At 35.3% G+C, this 23,062-nt stretch overlaps 2 protein-coding genes across 2 annotated transcripts in view; one reads left to right on the top strand and one right to left on the bottom strand.

Moving 5' to 3' along the window:
- Positions 1-5,316, top strand: part of LOC133534495 (homeobox protein Nkx-6.2) — a 62,678-nt gene extending 57,362 nt beyond the window's left edge. Inside the window, exon 3 of the mRNA XM_061873648.1 lies at positions 1,668-5,316. Within this exon, the coding sequence (XP_061729632.1) occupies positions 1,668-1,874 (207 nt within the window). The 3' untranslated portion in view covers positions 1,875-5,316. The remainder of the gene's footprint in view (positions 1-1,667) is intronic.
- Positions 5,317-21,675: 16,359 nt separating this feature from the next.
- Positions 21,676-22,720, bottom strand: LOC133534463 (uncharacterized). The gene is made up of 2 exons (XM_061873601.1): positions 22,563-22,720; positions 21,676-22,048 (listed from the first exon to the last, which is right to left on the bottom strand). Exons 1-2 carry the CDS (start codon positions 22,636-22,638, stop codon positions 21,870-21,872), a joined length of 255 nt encoding a protein of 84 aa, XP_061729585.1. The 5' UTR covers positions 22,639-22,720; the 3' UTR covers positions 21,676-21,869.
- Positions 22,721-23,062: the final 342 nt, after the last annotated feature.

The raw sequence follows: 23,062 nt of genomic DNA, 5'->3' as shown, positions 1-23,062 counted from the left end.
TGTTTTTAAATATTTTTGTAACGACATGCATATCAAATAATTGAATGCTTAATCGAATAAAGACCAGTTGCCAAACATTCAGTACACAATGAAAAACAAAGTAATGGATCGCTGGAATGAATGCTATTAGAAACTGAACATGAACACTTTAAAATGTCTGAAAGCACAAATCAAAACGTGCCAAAGACTTGTAAAAACTGCAATAAAAGATATACAGAAGTGTTTTAATGGCTTCACAGTGACCATAAACTTTAAAAATCCCACAAATCAATTTTTATTTTCAATTTAATTTTTAATGAGGCTGTATAGAGTGCGAAACGAAGTTTTTATGGCGCTATCGCAAGTTAAAGGTCTAAATAATTAACGGTATTTGATATTACAGATGCATTAATTTGGTATGTAATAAGTATATCCGTGCCTACATTTCTGTTAAATGCCTTTTTAATGGGCAATTCATATTTTTATAATTGTAATGTATTATAATAGTAGTTCTTAGTTCTAGTTTGTAAAGTGACGTAATTTTTTACTTACACCCTTTTAGAAAATAGCCCCTACCCTAGATATATAGAAAAAAAAAATGGGCCCTTATAACTTCATCTTCTTTCTAACCAGCTTACAGGAGGGAAATGAAAATAATTACTGTCTGCAATCCCCATGTGTGACAAACCTGGGTTGGCTAGTGTTTACGAATTACAATAACTTTTTATCCTGCCTTCCTTCTACATGCTGTATTTATCATAATTTAGATGTAGGTATAAACACTATTAACCGACAAAATTAGATTTATTTGGATGCGATACTTGATATCTGTTTAATATTGGATGAAAAACGACTAAACTTCTCGATTCTATCTTACAATCCAATTATGATTTGACACCATTACCAATTATAATACCAGGACATAATAACGGTGGCATCTGCTTCAAAGTAAATCACCCAGTCCGGAATCGACAAGCATCCTTCTAATAATGAGAATGTATTTATGACCTAATTAAACTGCCGGCTGCCTTCCGAAACCTACAGAGTGGGACAGGCTTACTCTGATCTAAAGAAGAGAAAGAAGGATAGCACAGGGCCGACGCCAGTGATTAATGATTGTTATATGGCTGGTTAAGTACCGTGTAATTTGCAAAACGACCCTTAATTACCGTAGAACACGGCTACTATCACCATCCTTATCGCGCTTGAGGCGTTTGGGTGGGCGCGAGGGAGGGCAGCGTAAGTTGCCGGTTCAACTTCAAAGGCGTTGTTTAATGAGGCATTATGATGTCGCTTGAGCAGATTAGGTTCACATGGCGCTGAAAATTTGTTTGCGCGCTCTTTATATTTGGCTTTCGGGAGGTAAACGGGCTTGAATTTAGTGGCGCATTACGGCGCCCGCTACACAAAGGTGTTTAAGTTTCAAACTTATGTTTGTTTTCATATTCATGTTTAATCCCAAGATTGTGAAACTTGATGTACATAATACACAGTTGCAGTATGAGTAAAACTACTGTTCTCGCAGAAAATTCGCAACCAGCAGTGATCGCGTCGAAAGTCCATCGGAACATATTTAATATCATTTTGTTTATAATTAAATGACAATAACTATTAACGGTGATCGTAACATTAGTAAAATAGTGTCGTAAAATAGAAAAATAAACTCACACCCACTTTCTTGTTCACAGGTATGGTTTCAAAATAGAAGAACAAAATGGCGAAAAAAGCACGCGGCCGAAATGGCGACCGCCAAACGCAAACAAGAAGAGCTCGGCGACGAGTGCGACGACCAGGAGCCCCAGGACAACGACCCCTGCAGCGACGAGGACGACGCCAAGCGGCCGCGCCTCGACCTCCACCACCCCATGCACCACCTGCCTCACCACCGTCAGTGATCACTCCCGACAGGCGTCAAAGACTATGAACCCAACGCCTGTGCAAAATCTAGTGCTCCCAGTGACATTTACAGACCACCCAGTGACGTTGGTTGGTACTCCTTCCCTGAAGAAGGCCCTTGTGATCTCTCCAACTGGCAGGTCAAAATGAATAAGTTCGAACAGAGTATGGCGGAGAACGAGAGAGAGATTGCCACCAGCGAGGTGGATAGTGAACAAGGTGTTAGTGAAACGAACGATGATGCTCAGCCCATCAATTTTGCGTATTATCATTTTTAATAAGATGTAGGATTTTATCCGTTGCTGGCACACCAGAATAGTATGTATATTTCTGCTCTTTATGAATAAGAGCGTGTTTATATAGAAATGTAACATACATTGTTCATGCCCTTTTTGCAAGTCTAATTGAGAGGACATACAATGGGTCTAAGACCTAAAAATAAAAAGTTTTATTTTAATATTTATTTTAAATTGGAAAGTTTTATACCTGCTAGATGTGCAGCAACGTTAGTACTTTAAATTGAAGCTTGATCTTTAATGTTGTAAATAGCTACATCTAAGTAGTCATGTGATAAAATAAGTATTTATTATAGTTAGATTTTACATGGTACTAAATGTATTTTGTGAGTAATTACTAATAATTGTACATTTTATGCTCCCGGTGCCAATTTTCCTATAAGTAGAAACATTTAGTATTAGTAAGTATAAGACCTGTGGTTGTCTGCGACCTATAAATTGCGATATGTAGCAGAGTGCAGAGTGTAGAATAAAAACGTCATTATATACATCTGAAACCTACCTATGTTATAAAATAGTGAAATGTTGATCTAAACAATGTAATTTGATTAGATCCACAAGTTGATTGATTATTAGAACAATTGTCATAAATAGGTACCAGTAAACCATTACCCATAAATACGAATTATTCCATTTTAGCACTATATGAAATGAATACAAATTCATCAATATGAAAAACCGTTATGATCGTTTCGATTCTACTTTCTGACAGTGATTCATCTGTTACTGTATATTTGGGATAACAAATAACGATACCAACGATCCCGACATGTCGAACCTAATGTGTATATCAAACTACAAGTATGAGTTGAAGATTTAACAATTGTCAAGTAATTTTTATTTTCTGTGTGATATGTAGATAGCAAACTGCTAGCTCTCACTTTTCTTACTGTGTCATGCCTTGCAAGTAAAAGCTCTCCTGAGCAGAACATATGACACAACTTATGGATAATAACTGTCATAACTGATTATGATAATATATATGAGTATATTGCCAAAAATTAAATAATAACGCTTGTTTCCTGTACCACTGAATACGCGTTGTTTGGCTTTGTTTTAACATAGCAGCCAATTGCTTAAACCAGGCGATACCCAGCTCCCTCACGGATGTATTTGCCATATTTTTTTTATCCTAGTTCATAAAACAAATTGTAAATATGGAATGATTTCAAAATATTGTTCAAATAAATCATAATATTGAAAATTTACGACCACGTTGTCGCCCTGCAATATGTAAATTGTACATTTAATTTAAGAAATGTAAATAGATATTTAAACGAATTTAACAAATACTGTAATTGTAAAAACAAGGATTGATAACCACGCAAGTTGTATATACAAATAGGTTAAGATGCAATCAGTCAGTGCAAAGCTGAACTGAAATTTTATTTCCATCGGAGCATGCATATGCTTCTAGGTATCTACCAAAATAAAAAGCACCCGTCAGATGTTACTGTATACCGATTATTTATTAAAAAATTAAATGTCATTGACATAATTTAGAGGAAAATTACAATTTTTATGTAAAATATTGCAACAAGGACCTATACTTATGATCTAATATTCATATTTTAGTAAAGCCCGTTTTTATTTCCGCATCTACCTAGGAAACATAGGACTGTTTATTTAACTTTTACTGACGATATCAAACTTAGGTATACAAGGTGTAACAAAAGTAGTGGGTATCCGAGTATGCTTAATATTCGGCATCGTGTTCTGATTAGGGAAAAGTAGAAGAAAAAAAAATCTGTCGAAAAAATATGTTGGCCTTTGTATGGAGGGTGGGACTTGGCCGAAAAATAATGTTTTTTATACTTTTTCCTGATCAGAACACTATACTAAATATGCCCTTAAAGGGATCCCTACTATTTTGTTACAACCTGTATATTCCTAAATCAAATGAGTAATACAATGTTTGTCAGAATTGGCACGCTCAGCCCTATTTTATCAAAATGACAATTATCACCTGACACTACCAATTATAATAACTATATACTGTTTTTTTAACTTTGACAGGAAATAGTTTAGAACGCTTGTTTGTTTCTTACACAGAAAATATATGGTGTAGTCATCGAGCAACACCGGCTTCCGACACGTCAGAAGGGAGGAACCCAAGCGATATCTTACCGTACAAATCATTCTGCCATTGTATGCGGGGAGAAACGTGCACACAGTCGCACTTCTCACTCACTACATACAAAATGCTATCTGTAATGCAATGACGACACAAATACATAGAAAATGACACACGTCAAAGACAAATCTTGCAAAGTCCGATCTGTTTTCGTGTGCGGATAAGTCACAAGCGTCACAACACGCACCGCGCTATGCCTAGTTGGGCATGTGCTGCAGCAGAGGGGAAATAGTGCGAATACCGACTCCCTTCCCGGGGTGTTGCTCGAAGGATGTAGTGCTTTATAGTTAAAAAAACAGACAAATAACTTCAGGGTTCTTAGTTGACTACTACAGAATCCTGAAAGGTAGATGGCAATCCTGTAGTAATAATATATATCGCAAAAGAACATTAGCGGTTAAATGTGACAATTGTCAGATCGTAAATAGGGGCGGCGGACTTTGGTTTTGTGGGGAAAATGTCAGCTAAGTGAAACTATCAGCCTTTAACACATTCACTGCCAGCGAGAACTAATACGCACTACGAGCGTAGCTGATAACACCGGATAAACCGTATGTAGCAAAAAGCGCCTACGAACAGAGAACCCGCCTAGCAGGTCGATGGCAGTGAATTTGCAATATTCAGCCTTTTTACAATCTACAGGATAAATATGTAAATAAGTATTGTTATCGTCAGCTAACAAACTGAACACACGTTTGAGAACTAACAGTTTTGTTATATGAGTAGATAGATGACTTATTTTCTTAAAATAAATTATGTGAAAAATATGCCTCAACTAAATACCTACAAATATCATGTATTAATGACATGAACCAGCGCAACCATGAGTGAAAGCAATTTAAACAGTTCTTTACAAATATGAAATATTAGTTTAAAATAGGTTATTATGAGCTTCAACACGTATGTGCTTTTCACTATCATAGTTATGCCGTTCATACCGATCAAAATTAGATTGTAGACTTGCCGTGGGATCGACATAAGTGGTTGAATAAAACAGTTAGTAAAATATTATATGGCATTTTCATTATTACCACAATATACAATGTACTTTTCTGTTACTTGCAGACCCTAAAAAGAAACCTTCATACACAACAAATGTCTACTTGTGTTAAAAAATAATGTATAGGGGGCAAGTTCAAAACGGTTCATTAGATATCTAGTTATCGTCAATAGAAATGGACACTGAGTCTACCATACGAGTATAAATACAGATCTTAAGAAACAGCACACTGACAGACAGACAGCGGGGGATTAGTAATATTGACTCTGTTTAATACCTTCCAAGTAAATAAACATAAAACTATCAATGCTTACGTACAAACAAAAAAATAGGTAAGTAGTTTTTTTTGCTAACGTATTTTGTAACCGTTTTCTTTATTAAAAATAGGCAAATAAAAACAACAGCGTAGTTTTACTAGATACACAATATTTTGATCGTTTGAAATAATTCTGTCCGTTAGGTCTAAATTCCTAAATGTCCATTCTTCAAAGGTCAAATTCCCCAAATGTCAAATCTGTAGTAAAACATTTCCTTCACAACTTAGCTAACCGGGAGCCCCGCTTCGTAGGGCTCCTATTTCTGGGCGGTTTGCCCTTCGGGCATCTAAAGCTACCTAACGAACCTAATCTACCTGCCTACACTTTTTTCCCCAAAGTGTAATGTTTTCACGGACTTCACACTAAATCAATAGGTAGGTAGGTTAGGTTCGTTAGGTAGCTTCAAATGCCCGAAGCGCAAACTACCCAGAAATAGGAGCCCCGCTGGCGCTAGTTAAGTTGTGAAGGAAATGTTTTACTACAGATTTTAAAATAGACTTTCAGGGAACAGACATTCGGGGAATTAGACCTTCGAAGAATGAACAATCGGGGAGTAGGCTGTTAAGGAATAGACATTTAGTGAATTAGACCTAATGGACCGCTCCGAATTTAGAATTTAATTTTTTTTAACTTTCAAAAAGAAAAAATAAAATGGTACGTATGACAACTATATACATAAACGCAATATTTCAGGGTAAAAATAGCAATTTTCTTAATCTTTCATACATTTAGGAGTTTTAGGACAGACTAATGTAATCTGACGTCACATTACAATATCATTTTGTTAGAGGCGTTTCAATCGTCGAGTGCGAGCGTCAGAATTTAACTCTCATTTCTGACCTTTGTGTTGCTTAAATGTCTTGAGTCCTATATAGACATTTGATCCTCAGGAAAATCAAAATCGATTGACATTACAAAAAAACTGTCAAGTAGCCAATTGTGGCTAATTATTTTTTTATCTACTGTTACCTATTTAGATAAATAGGTACATACATAATAACATTACTTATTCTAAATTATATGCTACATTAAACTGTATTCTAGCAGTATTCGCTTCATTATATTATAAAAAGACACAAAAGATGATTGCAAATAACATTCACTCCCAAAGGGATTCAGAATTGAAAATAATTTCCAGCATCGATTCAGTTGCAAATGAAAATCCCCGATTCGAGAACCGGTGGAAAACATTTCAAGAGTTCTTTGTTCGCATCAATTTATTCCTGCAAACACCGTTTATCGTATATATAGCTGCTTACATCGAAAGTGATCAGAAAAGCCCTTCGGAAGGCAATCGAAGGAGCCCGGCCAAAAATCGGGACGCGCACCCTAAGTTACCATGGAGACCGGCTAAATCTACCACAGCCATATAAGCCAAAGAGGGCTTTAACACGCAGCGTTAAAGTTGAATTTCAATCGTGGTATGACGAGGCGATCCTGTGGCGTCACTTGCGAATGTGGCTTGTAGTTATAAATGTAAAACAGCGCTTTACTGTTCCATATTGAAGTGAGATGTGAAATACGGTTCCCTCTTTTCTGGAGCGAGAGGGCGTTATTCTTGGGAGGGCTGAGGGTGCTGGGGAGGTATTCTTTCATTTGTTGTGGCGGTTCGCGATAAGGTGCGTCTACCTTTTATTTATGACTACATTTTAAAGTGGGGGTAAGTATGTTACGCAATTTGGTGTGATTCCTCTGTGGGATCATGTTCCCGGATTTGGGCCTGATTTATCTGCCTCTTACATGCCGCTTGTTTTGAGCGCTCTTGATTTAGGGGTGTGTGGAGTTTCAGGACTGAGCTGTGGAGGTGAAGATGATGCTTGTAACTCGTAAGTTTCTAGTAATCTGAATACCTGCACAATGTATTTTGGAAACAAAAAATACAGTTCATTACGCCGAATTAATTAATATACCTACATGTTATATATAATAAAAGAAATCAATTTTTAATATAACATATATATATTCATTCATCCTGATAAACTGGCACGTTTTATTTTCAATTAGACATGGATATCGATGATTATAATGTAAAAGGTTTCTCAAGACACCATCACACCTGTATAGACTTAAAATGATGACTATGGTAGTGATGATGGCTGGCTTATTATTATAGAGATAGCCATTAGCCATAGGTTGCCATTATAATATATTACTCGTACCTTACCTTTAATGCACTTGTAGGTAAAGCTGTATAAACAAGGTTAATATAATTAGCAGAAAAGCGTTGATAATGATAATCTAGATATTGATATTATTTTAAAATATTTGACATACACGTTTGATTTTATTCGAATTTGTAATTTGTTTTTCGCTTTTAAAATTTTATATGAAATACGTTTTTCGCTTCTAATTTTTACAATATCAAACTAATCTAAAAAAGTCAAACCTGGGCCATAGTTAAAATGCATCAAATCATGTAAAAATATTATCATGTCAATATCCAGAGAGGAAAATGGGGACTACGTTTGTATGGAGAATCGGTCGTCTTTCCTCTTAATTACCAAATCAAGCTTTATCTAGTTGGAAAACTATTATTATAATTTATCTATTGAAGACATAATATTTAGTTGGTGCACCAACGCAACACGGCCACACAAGCAGACGGCCGTATTCTGAAGACGAGGTTGCCATGTTCCTCCTTTGAAATTACTTGTTGCTTCCCAATCAGATTAATTTGTTTCAAGGTGTGTGTTTGTCTATATGTATTATTCCTGATTTTAAAGACAGATATTTTATATAATTATATTAATATTATATTATTGTTAAACATTCGTCAGTTACAAATGTTTCTTCACTATTTTAACGCTTTGTACTGCCAACATTTTTTTTTTTTTGTTTTTTAGTTTTTGTTGTTCTGGTGAGTCAAGCCACTGGCATGATATTGAACTGTCAAACATACATATACTCATAAAAATCGATGCTCATAAAAGAAACACACATCGGTAAATTGTCGTCATCATGAGGTTGTCATCGTCTAACTCATTCCATACCGCTTATTCATTTCAGAATCCGCATTATCGAGACAGCGACGCTCCGCATTGAGTGACACGCGTCAGTAGATTTACTGCGTCCGTCTGTCCGTCCATCCGTCCAGTGATTTACTACACACACTGCCCATGCCTAATTAATAACGTATTCTTTACAAGCATAGGATTACACTGACGATTACAAATGACCTGTAAGTTAAAAAGAAAAACAAAAACCTGTCAAAATCCTGTAAGCTCTGAAAGATTGATGTTTTTGTGTGAAATGGCAAGCAGGTAAATCAAAATCTGTAGTGTGCATAGAAAATAATGCACGCACGTGCAATTGTATGTATATGTATCTATCCTTGTTTATCCATATATATGTATATATTAGTGTACTCATAGTCATAAGGTATAATGAAACATACTATAGTATTTATTTAGAAATTTTATTTCGCTCAAAAGTTACGGTTTTTTTGTTTAATTTCTCACTGCACCCACCTTGAAGTTTTTCTGTTTTGCCTTATAGTTGACTGGTAGAGAATGCCTATTGGCATTTAGTCCGCCTGTTGTACTCTTTTTTATGTGCAATAAAGATTAAATAAATAAATAAAATAGCTAAATCGTTAAATTGTCATTGGAGTACAATACCTAAATGCCTGCAAAAACCTTGAAAGACGTAACAAGCGGTAGACCCTAAGATGACAATCTCTGATAGCAAACTCCAATCGAAGCTTAAATTCTACTGTCATCCGGATACATTTGATTCGTGTTTGTTGATGTACGATTGTTATCTTGGCTAGGTCCCCCGTGCAGAGTGAGCAGTGGCTGCGATCTTTTACTGAAGTTAAACTTCTCTGCTAGAGGGGCTAGTTAGAATTTGAGCAAGATGGTAAGAGTAAGGACTCATAATATGACTTTACTACGACTTACTTCGTCTTTCCATATACTCTGTCATAAAACTTTTAGCTAACAAAACGTCTTTAAAAACCGATTTAATGAAGTTTTATTGTGACCAATACGGCCAGTTTGTAGACGAGATAGTTTTATCAGCATCGTAAAAACATTTCGTTGGGCGTAAAATAAAGACACACAAATCACGATTTTTTTTCAACAAGGTTGATTAATTTGGAGTCAACCTAACTAAAGATTATCTCGCTTCCCACTAGATGAGTCTACATATAAGATACAATCATTTGACTGAGTCAGATGCGCAAGTACTCTGATTGTTCAAGACCTATCAGTCAAGAAAACAGGAAAAACTGGCAACCCCCATACAACGCTGTGAGAATTGTCACTGTTGTAAATGGCGCTAAATGTTTATTTTACATTGTAGTTGTTTGCGTGTGAACACTAAGAATTAGTTCATTACCGCACACGTGCACATTATACAGTTCACAAATTGTATAATGTCCTATAATATTTATTTTTATTTATTTATTTAATGTTTAACCTAATAGACTTTTTTTATTTTTCATTGTTAAAACTAGTTCGCAAAGTGCCTTGATAGCCTAGTTTTAAAAAATTCAAAAAAAAAAAACAGTGTAACTAGCTTTTACTAGACGGTGCATGTAACACAAAATAAAAACTTTAATGTTATAAAAATTTACAGTCGGTTCTGGCAATCGCTGGCTGCTGCTGAAAGCTTTTGACAAAAAAATACGTTTTCACTAGTTGAAACTACCAGTTTTTTTTTTAATAATAAGTATAAACCAATTTTCACCAAGGACCTTTGCGAAAACTACTAGTTTTCCGCCTCGCCTCAGTAAATGAAAACACTACACTACTAAAAAATCTGTTAAAAGTAGTTTTCACTGAGGAGTGAGTTGTGACGGAAAACTAGATTTAGCTAATGAAAAGGCGTTTTCACTGAGGCGATACGAAAAACTATTTTTAACTAGGGAAAACGCTTTTTCACTATTACGGTTTTCTACGGTAACATAATATCTAATATACTTGTAATATATAATAATCATAACTTTTGAGCCTGTATCCTGCATTTACACATTCGGGTGAGTCTGACAAGCAGGCCAATTCAAAACTACATTTTTATGTCAAAATGATATCTACATAGCGTTGTTTTTATTTGCCCGTACGTGTATTGGTGCAAGCGAGATGCACGGACCAATGAATGACAAAACCACATTATTTAGATATAATTTTGGCATCAAAATGTGAGTTTGAATCGGCCTGCTTGTCATTAGGGTCTGTTCACACATTGATTAGTGTTAAGGAGGAGTTCATACATTAGCTACTAATATTAATATTAGCTAATGTATGTACTCGAACTTAACACTAATTAATGTAAATACAGGCTATTAGACTCACTGGAATGTGTAACTGCAAGGTAACAGGATCAATAAGTCATAAGACCCGCCGTAAGCCGCGGTCGACTTTACGAGCCATTATTAATTTTAATAAAATCGGCAACAACACTATTAACAATTATTGCCACGAATTGATTGCCGGTGTTATCGCGCATAGCCATATTCCATGTAATTAGATATAAATATTATTCCATTCCTCGTTATAAATAAAAAGATATATTGTGCTTGTAATTACTTAAGGGTGTTTCTAATTTCTTGGTGTAATGTGCATTGCGTCTCACTCTCTCATATAGTAAGATGTGAGACGCAAATATACATTGGACCAAGAAATTAGATAGGTGGAAGATTCTCGTGTTCCGTATCTTCGCCTGGATATTGACTCTTTTCCCAAAATAAATTCAAAATTGAAAGCTTTTTAGTCCGTTAAGGCAAAAAAAGTTTTTTTTAAATACTCCTGACTATCATTATATACTCGTAGATATACCACTAAAGCTTTGAATTTCATTGGTTAACTTGCTAATAAATGGCCTCAAAGGCTAAAGGCGAAGTATGGGTATTTTCAGAATCTTCGCCTATAGCATGCCTTACCGCTAATAATAAACGTATCTGTGACTTACAAATGTTAAGTCTTATCTCATTGGAATGAGTTAATATAATATGAACTTTACCTACACCAGGCTAGGCATATTTTTGAAAAAATGTATAGTAGGCGAAGATGGGTAAAAGTTAGAAGTTGTATACATACATTTTCTATGATGATCCTAGGGCTGCCAAAAATCAACCAACATGGTGATAAAATAATGGTTTATAAGTAAAAAAATATATCTTTAAGGCATAGATTAATTTACTTATAACTTTCCTCCAAATCATTAAAGCTATTTCCGAGAAAAATTAATGTGGTACAGCAAATTTGACTACCCTAGGGGTAGGTGAAATTCGGCAACAAGATGGACGCCAAATACCCTCACCAATATTTTATAAAATTGTGACTTGTGAATTGTGAATTGTGACTTAAACCTAAGCTTGCCATTAAATAATAGTTTCATAATTATGAAAAAGAAATAGTTATAGGACATTAACATGTAAAAAGATTAACATTACCTGGTCTGTATCATTGTTTAAAACTGAAGTTAAAACACTGGCTTAAAAAACGTGTGGTCGGTGTCGCGAAAAAAACCTCACTGAACCTCAACTATGTGAAGTTAGCCGAAAATCGTTCTAAAAATGTTGACATCAGTAAAAAAAATTGTAATTAGCAGTTTTGTGTAAGGCTTGCACTAGAAACAGTTTGTTAATGACAACTTATGTCAAACGAGGCGAACATAGGTAGCACAGGTGAAGTTGCAGGAAAATCGATAATTGCGATACTCAGTAAGTATAAAAAGCGATTTATTCATATATATCACTTAGTTTCAAGTAAGTACCCGTTCAATTTATGCAATTAGAACTGGTAGATTGTGATTTTTCGACACTACGTTTAGACCTTAAAAACTATAGACCCAAATATTTCTCCCTTATAATAAAACACAACCAAACCAAGGACGATAAAGAAGGTATTAAACAGTTTTAAAATGCAGTAAATTATGCGTTTAACGACGTGGGCTGCCATTAATCAAGTGGAGCTAGTTTTTATTGCATGTAAATGAGAGGTTGTTGAGCCTGCTTGTACGAAGGTTCGACGTCTCAAGGGGCAAACAGTGCCTCAAATACTTAGGTATCTATAGTTTGGTAGGAAGTAATTGTTGGTGTATTCGGTTACTTATCAAGAGAGTAATACCTGTAGAGTCCTCGTGTACATCGAGCTGCAAAATTGCATTGGTATTTTATGAATGTTCAATGTCTGAACGTATACGTTACGTACTGTAATCGTATAAATATGTCATAGTAAATATCAATATAGGTATAATATGATTTATTTTGTAAATAAATATATTAGTAAAATCCAGTTTTCATTGAAGACTTGTTTTTCCTAGTTAAAACTAGTTTTCTGTAACAGCTTATGTTAAAACAAGTTTTCATCGAGACCTTACGGAAAACTAGTTTTAACTAAAGAAACACGTTACGTCTTTACTAAAACGATTTTATTATAATACTAGCTGTGCCCGCGGCTCCGCCCGCGTGGTATTCGATCTGTGTCAGTAACCGGCTCATTCACCACTAATTTCTCTGCCTCTCCCCTGGAGGTGGAACTTGAAGTAAAGTTGACAGATGGATACGCTAGAGGACTGTAGTCTAGATAAAATATTTTACAATTAGGTACCACTTAATAAAACTACACTCCAAAATCAATTGTTATTTTTTTCAAATTCGTCCTTATTCAAATTTTTGACGTGATTTAAACGACATAGAGTAGTAGATGTATACAGTTCCACTTTTGAATTTTTTTTTGCATCCTTGACTGTACCTATCCAAATCATGTCCATGGAAAATATCATCCAAATCGGTGCTCCAGACCAATCAGTCTAAGCATGAAAAGCTAAGAAATATACCCATAGCAATCCATACTTCCGAACACTATCGAATTTAGATGTAATACCTATTAGTTAGAAGTAGGATTAGAGGAAAGGAGAATATTCGTAGATATCAAAAACTTGAGGCCGAGTATTCACATTTTGTTTACAGTTATGTTTATGAATGCACAACTAAATGTATACATATAATTATATCTACAGTTACATACTAATAAGTAGGTATATAATAGTATATTTACATAACATTGACATTTTACAATATTTATTTGTACACCACATTGCGAGTCTCCTCGGCGGGCATCAGCACGAACAGCTCCGTGCAGCTAGTAACGCGCGAGCACGCCACGTAGAGCTGCCCGTGCGAGAAGCAGCCCGTGCGCAGGTCCACGCCAGCAGCGCGCAGCGTCTGCCTCTGCGACTTGTTGATGTTCTTGGCGAAGCAGACGCTCACGGAGAACTGTAGGCGCTTGAAGTGGAACGGGAAATTGCTCAGGATGAGGGGGATGCGCGGGATGAACACGACTTCTGCGGCGCCGCACCCCGTCAGGATCTGCACCTCAATGAGGTTTCGCTGCAGCTGCACTACTTTTAGCTGGGTTCCGTTGCATAATTTCGGAGGTGACAAATTCCGAAGAAGCATGATTGGAACTCCAACTTTCAGGGTTAATTTGTGTGCTGGGAGTCCTGAAGCACTTAATGAGCTAAGGAACTAAGGAACTCTACCGGGCATGTTGTGAAATTGCCTTCATCCAAGACAGTGTTAATGGAATTATATACTGCATGTTCACCTTCGATTTCCGCCTGCTCATTTTTCTACGTGAGCATGGACCGTTCCTCTATGGGCGTGAGTATGGATCTCTCACAAACCCAAGAATGGCTCAGGTCTCCGTACACGCTCCGAATGAGATTTTCAATGGATGGAACGATCCTGCATAACGTCTCTGGTAGTTGTGGCTACGCCTAAAATCACGATCGTCGCAATAGTTTCGTAACCTCAATGCGTTGCGAGACTTTCGTGAAAGGTTCGCTTTTTTTCGGGTAGGCATTTTCAGTGTTTAGTTCTTATGGCATTTTAACGCGTATAAAATGCGAGTCCCAAATCGTTTGACATTTACACCGCAAACATCAGATATATATTTTTTTCATAGTACCCACCTTCGATTGATTTGTGTTGATTTTGCCACTACTTAACTATGTAAGTAAACTCATTTTTAACCGACTTCAAGATTTCAAAAGGAGGAGAATCGAGGGAACTCTTCAAATATGAAAGTCATACATATAATGATTTTTGTAGTTTCTTTAACAAATCTAGCATTTACATTTAAAAAAGTGACATTTGATGAAGTGGAACTGCTGATGATGATCAGAATGGAACTCTTCAACGATACACAGTACACGTTTAGCGATTTGTCCTCTTCGCTGTGTTTGTTAAGTAAATTAGATTATCAAGATATTTTTTGTCAAGTTCGAGTTCTGACGATGGGGTCCATGAGGAATCGAGGGAACTCTTCAAATGTGAAAGGCATACATATAGTGATTTTTGTATTTTCATCAACAAATCAAGTATTTACATTTGTAGAAGTGACATTTGATAAAGTGGAACTGTTCATGATGAACAAAATGGAACTCTTCAACGATGCATAGTTCACGTTTGGCAATTTGTTCTCTGTGCATGTTTGTTAAGGAGTTAGGTTTTCAAGACACATTTTTATATATCTATCCTATTTAGTTTTTTTAATAATTATCTGGTGCTTTATTTCATGCATGGTGTGAAATAATTTATCCTAAATACAGTCGAATACCCTATTGCGGGTATCTTACCAGTCAACCATAGGGCAAATCTGAAATGTGTCAAGGTGGGTGCAGTGACAAAAAAAAACATGTTACCTCCTTTTCTACATAATTAGGCGTAGGACGCTGTCTTTTTAATTTAATTGTATGAAATCAAAAATCAACAATAATCGTTCTTTCACCGGTCTACCTCATTGAAGTCGGTTTTTTTTTCTTAAAAATTATTAGTTTACTTGATTAATAATTTTTACTCAGTTTTCCAAAAGATGGCACTGTGCAATGTATGGCAATTAATTTACTGTCGTTTAATTTCGTTGTATTATTACATCAACACAATTGAAATTGAATTGATATCCGTACCCTCCCGTATCCCCCTCTTCTAACTTTAGAGTTAATTTGGCAAAATCCTTCCTCAGTGGCTTAATTTCAGCACCATATCTGTTAATTTAGCAGGGTACTCGATACTCGTAGCACATATTTATTGTAAAAGTTTGCACCTCCTTCCTAAGTAGCGCCATAAGATTCAGGTGCAAACTTAACTCAATCGAGTGTAGTGGCTACCCCCCCCTTCTAGGGGTTGAATTTTTATAGCCTATAACTTGGCCGGACATTTTCTCGACAGATTAGTAAAGTTTGCATCAAAATCCGTTCAGCCGTTTTCACGTGATGCGAGGTCAAATAAACAGACAAACAGAGAAACAGACAAACAGACAAAAATTCTAAAAACTGTTGGAACGTGTTCTGTTAACGATTCTTAGTATCCCCAGCCTACTTTTTTTCGAATATCTTCCATGTACAGACTTTCGACCCCCTTCAGCTTTATTATATGTATAGATGTATGTTTTTCGTTGTATATGTAAGTACCTAGTATGTATTGTCTTAATGTTGTAGATTTAATTTTTAAACGTAAGTACATACATACTTATTTCGTACCCTGGCCTAAGTGATAGCTTAATATTAAAATTACACGAATGTTTGGGTATGTTTAAATTGTTTGATTACCTAATCATAAACATTCTAGATAACATAAATGTAAATTAAAGTCTTTGACTACCATCGACCAGTTGGAACCATTGAATGATGACCACCCAAAGGGCACTAGACGCTAAATATCGTAATTATGCTTTAAATATTATATGTCCATAACCCAATTTTCTCTGGAGTACAACAGACCAATCTATCAACTGGATCTAAATATTTGACGTTTACTCGAAACGCTGATTCATAAAAACCCACGGACATACCTCATTTTATTACCAACAATCCGTCCGTCCGTCATTAAAAATCTTCATCGCCGCAATGACATAAATAACTACGGATTTATACGTGTATTTATTTATTTACGTCTTATTTATTTATGGCGTAGGTTTAATGGATTTTTGAGTCTGTTTCTGTTGGGTAGTTATCGTCGGGATTTCGGTTGATTGAAACGTTCTAAATCTTCAGTGATTTTGATAAGATCTTGATGCGTGACGCGAGTGACAATGCTAATTAAAATAACGTTACGTGGAACTCGATCGTGTTCATAAAAACTTGGGTTGAAGTATTTTAACTCCGATAGTTAAAAGCCTATTCAATTAATTTAGTTTTTTTTTTATTCAATCAAATCAGGTACTTATCAAGAGCCTTACTAAATCAGAATAGGAATTGTAGATTTAATTTCTAGATTTTTGGAATGTAAGAAATTATAAATAAATATCTGGGACACAGATAACAACTCAAAAATGCGTATTTTCCCAGAAATAAGACCTAGCTAGATCGATTTTTCGCCCCCGAAAACCCTCATATAGCCACATGCAGTGGGTATAAAAACAATGCATTGTATTTTAGGTGAGAACGTTTTAAAGTATCGCATTACAACAGGATATTTTGAGTGCAAACAAGGCCTGGGTATTTTAGGAGGAAACGTTACCATAGACCTGTCAGTGACAGGTTGTTATTGTTACAGTTTTACTATTTTAACAGTTTTTCTTAAGTGTGGGAATGTGACAGTTATACTGGCAAAAAGTGTAATAATTACTTGCAACGCTTTGCTCATCAGGTGATATGAGGGGTAGAGTCCGTCTTTAAACAATATTAAGATTATTGCAGCGCTACCACTATCATAGATCAGAGCTTAGATGGACTAAGGGTACAAATTATTATACCTATCAATAAGTACCTAAATAAAACAGATATAATATAACAAGCAACGGTATTTTAAATAGGTCTACTTTGAATATCGTTGCCTCCCACTTACGACACTCGTAGATAAGGTAAGGCTTTTCGGGAAAACTGCTGTGATTCAACCTTATGGCGCGGGTGATATAAAAAACAGAGCTCCAAAATGAGAGCTTCTATAGGTATAAAATAATACTTAGTTGGATATAAACTTTTTCACTTATACGTATTAAAATGGCCAAGTCAGCACCCGCTCATGTTTTTAGGTTCTTACAAACATGTTGCAACTATAGCAACTTATACGTTTGTACCTACAATTATGCGCTGCAGAATTACATGATACGTAAATGATACAAAAAATAATAATAAGGCATTCTTAATATTTAAATAATATCCTGTCTTATTACTGGAAATTTCCAAATAATTCATAACAACTTCATTACTATTTTAATGATTAATCTTCTGATTACTTGCTGTTAATGCTTGTGATTTGATTTGCTTGTGAATTGCTTTTTATAATTGTTAAAAATGGTTAAGTGACATAAGAGGGAAAAAAAAACTCCAAAGAGTATAGCAGAATACGTATGAAGGATATAAGAGGTAAATGTAATGTGATTTTGTTATTATACGTATGTATGGGTATATATGTTGTTTCATTTTTTAAGCATTAAAAAGAAGGTAAGCGATCTTGACGTTGTTGTTTTCTATTAAAATCACTTTTGAAAATTAAGTCACAGCAAATATATAATAATTGTAAATCACATACGATCTTTTATATTCTTTTGCTTTCATAAATAATATAAACTAATTTTGTTTGAAAGCGTTTTTCAATAATTTTCAATAAAAATACGTCATGATTGTTTACCTTTTTTATAATTCTTAAAAAAAAGGAACTATAGACAATATAGACATACACCAATTTAATTTAGAAGATAGTTGATGCATAGTGGAATATTATCTTTATCGTTGTTAACAACTGCTGCGAAGCAGGTACCTATACAGCAGCTATGCAGGTAACTCCACATACCTTTATGTACCGCACATCCCATAATTAATAACCACATAGATTAGTAGGTACTATAATAAAGCCCAATTCAAGTTCACACCTCATCGGCCCGCATCCGGTCTCCTCCGCACTAAATTAATCGACTTCACAAAAGTATTATAAATTCTACTTTAATAACTCTATAGAAAAAATCCAAAACTGTTTACCAGGTAACCGTTACTCGACTCTCTGGCTAACATCATAGGGCTCAAAATAATCGGCAGGTGTTTAATCCTGGTAATAAAAGTAAGGCTATTGAGTATAAACCGGTAGCCAAAGGTTGTGTTTAGGTTTTGTATCAATACAGCACTGACGGATTATTCTTAGGTATGGAATGTGATATTTTATTTATCGATATCTATGTCTGTGTTTTTTTATCATAATATCCACTGATAATGTAACGATAGTGATCTATTTGTGAATATCAGCTAAAATTCAGGTAATGAGTAGAGGATCTTTAGCTGAAGACAACAAGAGAACTTTTCTGGAGGATACATAGATTGTCATGTGACAATCAGATATCCGTTATGATTTGCCACTTTAATGTATGTTATTGGATATGTCCTAAAACGCCCCCTAAAAACCCATACCTAACTTGAAAGTTAACCTAGTTTAAACTCATGTAAACCCAATTCTTCCTAAGGAAGAGAAACAAATCGGAATAAATAAAATTCAGGGTATCCTGTCAACACTTAATCTTCGTCTAAAATCGAAATAATTCGTGAGTATGTAAGTTAGCTTAGCATTTGTAAGCAACGGTGGAATGCAGTTTTTGAAACTAGTAATTTTTATGATGTTGCCATCTCTGATCTGATGTTACAAACCTATAAATACGGTTTAAGTGATGATGTCAGTAAACTGCCGTTTACCATACCTACCTAAACATTTATAGCGTTTTAAATCGACACCTTATAGAGTCATTTACCCCATCCCTACGTCTACCATAACTAATGACGTAGCCATCATTAGCGTAGGTACGAGTGACTGCTCTCATGCATCTAGTTTCTCTTTCCCACTTACACGTAATGCGAGCCATGTCAGTAGTGAGAAATCAGAATGCAAGTTACACACATTAATAAATTATTTCGAGAATCGAGTGAAAAATTCTGCTTTGAACTTATACCTTATTGCGACGAGTTATGTTATCGAAATCTTAATTGTTCATGTATAAGTCAGTTGCAGAGACACTTGACCCCCTCCGCCTGCATACAATTTCTATGCCTAACATAATTTTTTCCATATTTTCTAGAAAAAATATTTCATTGTATTACTCCACAGGTTCAGCAATCGTGTGTAGATCAATAGGCACATAAGTGCAAATTTAGAATTCTTGCGTCTATATTATTTTTACTTGTGTGTCTGATTCCGTTCATTATTCATGTGATTGATTCGCATATCACGAAAGACTTTTACCTTTACTCGAAGGCTGTATATTATTAGAAACACGAGTTAAAAAAACTAGGTACCTAATAAAAACGCAGTCACTTTAATTGTTACAAAACCCTACCGCTTCCCCGTACTATAATATAAACCCGCAGACCCTCCCCTCATTCATAGTGTTATTCCTACCTGCAACTTCCTTCCTATAGCGATCCATTACACCCTGAATGACATTCCGACTTTGACAGGCTAATGGGCCCGCTGACACTTTACTAAGATACTGTCTTCCTTCTAAACTAGGTTCAACTCTATTTTGAGTGTACCAGAGTTCATATTTGGACAATTAAATGGAACATGACGCTGAAGAAAAAAAGTCGGGACACGTTTGAAAGTATTTAGCAGTATTTCAATTATGGTCCGTAAATATGTTAGTAGTAAGGTGGAGAATAGCAGATTTGGATGATTTATTTTTCTAGTATAGAGTAAACTAAAGTGACGTAAAGTCGCAGGCGCATTGTGATCGGTGCCACGCTGTCTGGCGAGATTTTTTTTGTGTCACTTACAAATGGGACGGCTAATGATATTAGTTGATGATAGGGGATGGTTAAGCATGTGTCAAGTTAAATGTGATTTTAAAAACTTAGTTAATTGATTTACTTTCTCAGTTGGTTAGCTGAATTAACTTTTAATGCCGGTTTTTTTAACGTTAGTTAATAAGTATGACAATAATTTAAGAAGGATTATTGACACATTATTCTCAAAATGTAAACAGACATTTAATAGGCAGGTTAGTGGATAGAAACTAGGCTTGTATAAACTATCTTACGTAAGTATAGTGGTATAAAATGTATCGGCCTACTAACTTTAACTGTTGCCTAATACCTACTTTTTTTACTACGTCGGTGGCAAACAAGCATAAGGCCCGCCTGATGGTAAGCAGTCTCCGTAGCCTATGTGCGCCTGCAACTCCAGAGGAGTTACATGCGCATGATTGTGTTACTTAAATTAATTACACTAATTTCGTAAGTATATAAATATATAGGAATATTGATGTTTTTAACTATCATAACAATTTGCAAATTCTACCTTTAGTTATCTAATTTATTAAGTTTTATGTTGGAAATAACAATTTTTACCTTAACTTGTAATAAATATCTACTACCCTAAACACCCCAAAAATACGCAAAAACGTTTACGCGACATTTAAACTAGTCGTGAATGGACTCTTTCATTCAATTCATCCATTCAAAAAAACCTTTTAGATTCAGGTAAACGCATATTTCCGGTCCAATGCTTTGTGCTTTGAAATAGGAGGAAATAGGCCATAGAGCATTGCAATTGACTTTATTTCTATTGGTTTTTATTGCCGTGTATCTTCAAATAGTAGTTTATATTCGCCAATGCGTATTTCACAACATTAATCCATCCGGGTTTTGTAATAAAGCCCAATTTGGTTTGGTTGCTTTAAGATATAAGCTATTTTGTTAGGTTCCTTATGTTTGCAAGTTTGATTGTCCCGAGGTGTGCAAAGTTATTGGATTAATTTCTTTTGATGTTGTAAGTGATACAGAAAATCGACTTAAAATTTAGTTTTGTGCCTGCTTTTTGTACATTCACAAATGTAGAGGATTAGCTGAAATGGCAGGCGTTACTTTGGGTCGTATTGTGAGAATAGATTTTTGATTTCTAAAACAAACTTGAAATTAAAATGCCAGTTAAATAATACTACTAACTACTACTGCCCTTAGCGTCTATTTCAGACGATCTATAATTCAGTGTCCGAAAAACATCTTTTTTGGTGGCTGAATAGACCGATGCGAGTTGAAGCATACGCTGGGACATAATTGACCTGATTGAACCTGTTATATTCCACTCGCAGATAGATACCGTTATTAGAAATAATAATCAAAAAATCTGATTACAATAGATATAATTTTATTTCACAATTTATTATGATCTTAATGTATTTTTTCGTTACAATCACTTAGATAGATAAGGTTAGATTAGATCCGTTTAACGCTTGTTTGATCCATTTAATGTTTGGGGTTTACATAGTAACACGGTTTTAGTTAATGTTAGAATGGTCCTGTAACAGTGAGTCAGGAGGTTAATTGTAGCAGAGGCACCACTCGGCGTCGAGACAGAAGCCGGTGGTCCAGCCGAGCGCGCGGCACAGGTTGGCGCAGGCGTTGTTGGTGCACTGGCGCGGCTGCGGCGAGCCCAGCGCCAGCTGCGCCGGCCCCGACCGCACCAGCATCGCTGGGAGCTGCTCAACTCCTGATAGCTCTGCAAACGTAGGAGACCATTTGTTCAATGCTAATTATGAAAATAAGATAATGGAAGTAAAAAGATAAATCATTATTTAAAACCTAACTACCCAATCATTGGTTTGGGTAGTGCCTTAGAGAATTTAACCAACAGGAGATTCCTTGTCTGTAATTTTCGCTATGTATGGATATTTGTACGAAGCGTACAAATAGCCATGACAGATAAACATCAATCCATACCTACAGTAAGTATGACGTGAGTATGACCATGGGCCGAGCTTTTCGACAGAGGGGTAGGCTCTTAAAAGTGACTCCGGTTGGTTAAATGCTCTAAGGGTAGTACCAACCAAGTAAATAATGGAACTAATGTAAGAGTTGTGTAAAAAAAACTGAATATAAAGGCAATCAACAGATTGGCAGTCTGCCTAACTTGGAGTACTTGTGTACGAATGTCGTAGAACTAAAATTATCTATAAATAAATATTGTACGACTGTACGTACAGAATTATTAAATAACTTAGTAGGTAATTTACCTTCAGCAGGCGCCGCAAATATTAGCCCAAAAAGAGCCACGATCACCAAAACCACAAAAACGTTGATACCCTGCATCTTCACTTTAATACGATCAACAAAAACGCTAAGTAAATGATAAACACTATACTAGTCCTGTCTTGAAACTGTTCCGATGTAATGAATTTGCGTTCTTTATAAAGGATTCATAATCTCAAGGGTGTTGTTTTCACTCTTAGTTCGATTTGATAAAGATACCTACTTCACAATGTTTTTTATCATTTCTAGTAATTAAATCATTCAAGCAGTATTGACGCATTATTTTGAGTGTCGCGTTTTGTCAAGGATTCATTCAGTTTCACTGTTGAATTGATTCTGAATATTTAATACTAAAAAAGAACAATATAAATTATATTTCATAGAAATACTTATTAAAATATATCGAAACATAAAACTAATTAACAACTAAATTTAATCTTAAAAGAACTACTTACATATTTTTAAGGACTTATTATTATTGTAT

This window comes from Cydia pomonella, chromosome 2 (genome assembly GCF_033807575.1).
Source record: "Cydia pomonella isolate Wapato2018A chromosome 2, ilCydPomo1, whole genome shotgun sequence".
NCBI lineage: Eukaryota > Metazoa > Arthropoda > Insecta > Lepidoptera > Tortricidae > Cydia > Cydia pomonella.
Note: the sequence above shows the minus strand (reverse complement) of the source record. Positions and strands in the feature narration are given on the sequence as shown.

Excerpts from the sequence above, each read along its gene's own strand:
- LOC133534463 (XM_061873601.1), bottom strand. The coding sequence starts at position 22,638 with ATGCAGGGTATCAACGTTTTTGTGGTTTTGGTGATCGTGGCTCTTTTT. Across the intron at positions 22,049-22,562 it reads ATTTGCGGCGCCTGCTGAAG|AGCTATCAGGAGTTGAGCAG; the intron begins GTAAATTACCTA and ends CTACGTTTGCAG.